At 41.1% G+C, this 4031-nt stretch overlaps 1 protein-coding gene across 2 annotated transcripts in view; it reads right to left on the bottom strand.

Annotated features, from left to right (window-relative positions):
- The window catches only part of agap3 (ArfGAP with GTPase domain, ankyrin repeat and PH domain 3), a 73292-nt gene that overhangs the window by 3183 nt on the left and 66078 nt on the right, over nt 1-4031 (bottom strand). For both annotated transcript variants that reach the window (XM_035670381.1, XM_035670383.1), the window contains exon 17: nt 942-1197. In XM_035670381.1, coding sequence (XP_035526274.1) covers nt 942-1197 — 256 coding nt within the window. The remainder of the gene's footprint in view (nt 1-941; nt 1198-4031) is intronic.

Below are 4031 nucleotides of genomic sequence, written 5' to 3' on the forward strand. Positions count from 1 at the left end.
ATTAAAAAAACGGGTAATACAAACGCCAGTGGGAAAATGGGATTATAAAAATACCATATGCGATGCAAGCACTCCCATTTTTTCCTAAATTTTTTATCAGTTTTATTACATTTTCATTGAAAAAACAAGGTATTTTTTTATTGAATATCCTTAAAACCTGAACATTTGAACAAGGAGCCTAATGTATATTTTAACTTCTTGAACGCTGATTTGTATCAGAATACAATATTTACAGTATATTCTGTATCTACTTGTCCCAACACTCTAACAGTACATAATAATAGCCTAGCTATTTTGTCCATTTCACACACATTTACCCATACTGACATATTTGGTATCTTGGACAATTTTGGATATATACAACATTTTGTTTTTACAGCTGTAGTTACCAGTGAGGTAGCTGTATTTTTCTGCGAACTCGTGTGTTTTTAACAACCTCCCTTAACTTTCTACACTTAAAATGTTATCAGACTTAAAATGGACTAATGTTTGGGACAAGAAATTAAATAAATAGCCCATTCAGTATTTCTCCACTGGAATTTATGCCTAACAGCGTGGAGAGAGCTTTAAAACGGCATTTAAACTGTTGGGAAATCAATGGTAACGCTTCATTTTATGGGTCTGTCAATTTTCAGTACTTTCTTATGGTCTTCTTGGAAGGAAGTGTGTAATCTGATACTAACTGCAGCTGAGACAATTAGTTTGGTTAGAACTCAGTTAGTTGTGTTGAGTTTATAGGCAGTCACTGACTCCTGGAGAAATCTCCTCAAAAAGAACTGCTCCTTTTAAATAAAACTTGTGGCTTGTAATGAGAAACTGGCACCACTGGCGAGGTTTGTTGGGAAATCCTTTCACACTTTAAACTGCTAATTCACTTGCCCAAACAATAAATGCCTTCAATAAGAATGTTCATCCACTTCTGACCATTAATCTCAACTCACCCAGATAAGCAGCTGAGTGATGACCACATTGGCCATTGCGCAAGAGAGGTGCAGAGCAGTGCGTCCGTCTCCGTCCCCGTAGGTCTCGTTAACCTCCTCCTTGGTGCCGTGGGCCAGCAGCACCACCACCAACCTCAGGTCATCCTCCACCACCGCCCGAAGCAGCTGCTGCCCCAGGGGCACGTCCGACTGGGGCAGTCCCACCAGGAACAGCTTCTGCTCATACTTGGCTCGGATCCAGCGCTCCTTTTCCTCCCTGGAGAGACGGAAATGACAGGGACGCTACGGGTCAGACACATGGTGAACATGCTATGGGCAATTTAGCACCTGAGTTAAGGAACTTTCAGTGCATATCTCATAATTCAGAGGCAGTGATTTAAAGACAAAGCCATGTGCAAAAGGTAGAATGTAGACACACAAGGGAAGTATTACAGTAATTGACCTAAGAGACTCACAAGTGTAAAGTGACATTTCAAAATTATTAGAGCACAGGAAAGCCACTAGCCTCCACTATCACAGTGGGAAATAATGCAGTAAGATTAGCTACAGAGATGAGAGAATGCCAAAGGGTACGACGCTTTGGGCAATATTCCACTTTCTAGTGATTACAGTCGACAGCAAGACGGTTAGAGCCTGGCCAGCTTTCTAAAGGTTACACATCTCGAACAGCATGTCTGCTGCGGACAATACAGGAAGGAGGGGGATGTATTTTTATCAGTGCGGTCTGCTGTCAGTCTAAACTGGTGGATCCCCTCCACAAAAGAGGCAGTGTGTCTCCGAGCCCCAGTCTCCCTTGGGGTGGCTGGGCCCTGAGTCAGATCGATGGGGCTGAATGGCAGCCAGAGAGGGACGGTGGGATGCGGGGCTCCTTCACTCCAGCCTGCAGCAGAGAATAGAGACTGAGGGAAGGCTCCATCCTCTATCGCCAGGCAGAATTCTATCTATTGCTCTCCATCTTGACCCCCGTTTCATTCTCTGCCCACATACAAACTGCCCAAATAAAAAAGAAAAAAAAAAAATCAATATCAATATGTGAATGACTGAGCATGCCCAGTGTGGCACTAACCCTGTGACCCTGTCAGTCGGTGTGATAAGGGGAGCAGAAAGAGGCTGTTGTTTGGATTTGCGGATGAGTGACAGAACGGAGAAGGTTTGTACGGATAAGTTGAAGCGGCGATGCTGGCTAGAGTGACAAGGCTCTCATGGGACCCCCTATCAACGGTCTGAGGCTTAGCAGCAAGTATAAACTGACAATCTAATTCACTTCAATTCTATTTCATCATAATCAAAGTGACAACAAACGTAAACAGCACAACTTAATTACCATAATCAACCTTTTAAATAACGGAACTTCACATCTACATATTAAATTATATATTTTATAAACATATATTAAAAGGTTGGTTCAACCAAATTACAAAAGTAGTATTTAGCCATAGAGATGCATTTGGTTTCATTTGATTCTATCCATCCATAATATTTCTGTTTCCACCTCAATATGATAGTTGAATGGAATTTGTGGTGCTTACAGGTTTGTAAAATGACATTTGAAGTCTAAAGCTAATTTTATATTTTTGTTGTTGTCAAGGAATCCCATGAAAAGAACACAACAAACAATGTGTCCATCTGTCTCTCAATACTTTCTGACTTGCCTACCCTGTCTGTGACTCTCCTAACTTGAATCCTCACTCAATACACTTTTCTGTGTGGAATCAAGGCATTACTGGTCTTTTCACAGGATTCACTGTCAACAGGAAAAATTCATAATAATTAGAAATAATGAAATTTTGCCAGCCTTAGAATTATAAAACATTCACCAATTATAAAACATTTACCTCTTTCCTTAAACAATTTCCTGGTTATTCTAGACAATTGCTTGAATAAAACCAGAAACTATCTGCACTGCAGAATACCACTAGAGATAATAATGTCTGTGAACCGACCCAACGTTTATCCCCCAAATAGCTAATTTTCAATTACAGCAGCGGTTTTAACAATAGTAACCAGTTCACCATTAGTCACTCTCCTTCATTACGACCTTAGCAGCTAGGTGTCAAGGCTGCCAACTTACCACAGACAGCAACCATTTTCAGACTCATATGTCAGCTGCCAGGCTCACTTCACAGAGCAGTCTGTCTTGCACAGAGCAGCCTGGCACCAGCCCAAACTACAGGAGTTAAGGATGTGATGGAAGAGGTACATGTCTTTATCAGAGCTCAAGCACAGGTTGATTTACTGCAAAACACCACTAGAAGCTCATAAAGCAACTTAAACCACATCTTAAAATAGTATATTATAGTATAATAGCTATTGGGTCTGTAAGCATATGGTTACATTTCTGTTGTGACCTCGAAAAAATGTAGAGGAGAAAGTCCTTTACCCCGCTAAACCATAAGAAAATCTTTTCTTAAGGATGAGGGTATTATGTGAGTAACAATACAGCCCTAATGGCAGGCAATTGCAGTGGCTCAGAGTTTTATGGTGTAGGACCTCCATCAATCCCTACTCATTCATTATGTGTGGACAAGCCTGTTAGCAAATCAATTGGCCTTAGAACCAGAGGACTGCTCAGAACAGGAAGGGGCCGTCCTGCCCTCCCCTCTTATTTCCGGTGGACTCTTTGAAAACAAGAGTCTTTCTTTTTTTCTTTGCAGCCAAAGAGGATAGAGTATGTCTAAAAACTCTACAACCAAATGTAATCCTCAAGGCCAAAAATCTACAACCTTTAACAAAAATCTGAGCATGGTTAAAAACAATCCCTGAGAGCTGTTGTCCAAAGTTTGTTTCAGAAAGCTAGACCATGAATGAGATGCTGAAACTGTAGAGCCCAGTGAATTGATATGAGCTAAATGAGGCAGAAAGTTAGCACCAAGACGTGAAACAAAAAGGCTGAGGAGAGCCATTAAGAAGACGTCAACATCTCAGAAAGGAGCCCTGAGGACACTTTGTTATCCTTCGCTACAAAATCAGCCCTGAAGACCTGCGGGAAAAGGCCTTACTCACTGCTGATGCTGAGCTCTAAATTCAACCACAGTTCTCTTTACACGGTCTGCTTTAAAACAAAAAAAAAGAAAAGAAAAGAAAAAGCAG

The sequence above is a fragment of the Morone saxatilis genome, unplaced genomic scaffold, assembly GCF_004916995.1.
Source record: "Morone saxatilis isolate NCDOM2014 unplaced genomic scaffold, NCSU_SB_2.0 Contig23, whole genome shotgun sequence".
In the NCBI taxonomy this organism is placed as follows: Eukaryota; Metazoa; Chordata; class Actinopteri; family Moronidae; genus Morone; species Morone saxatilis.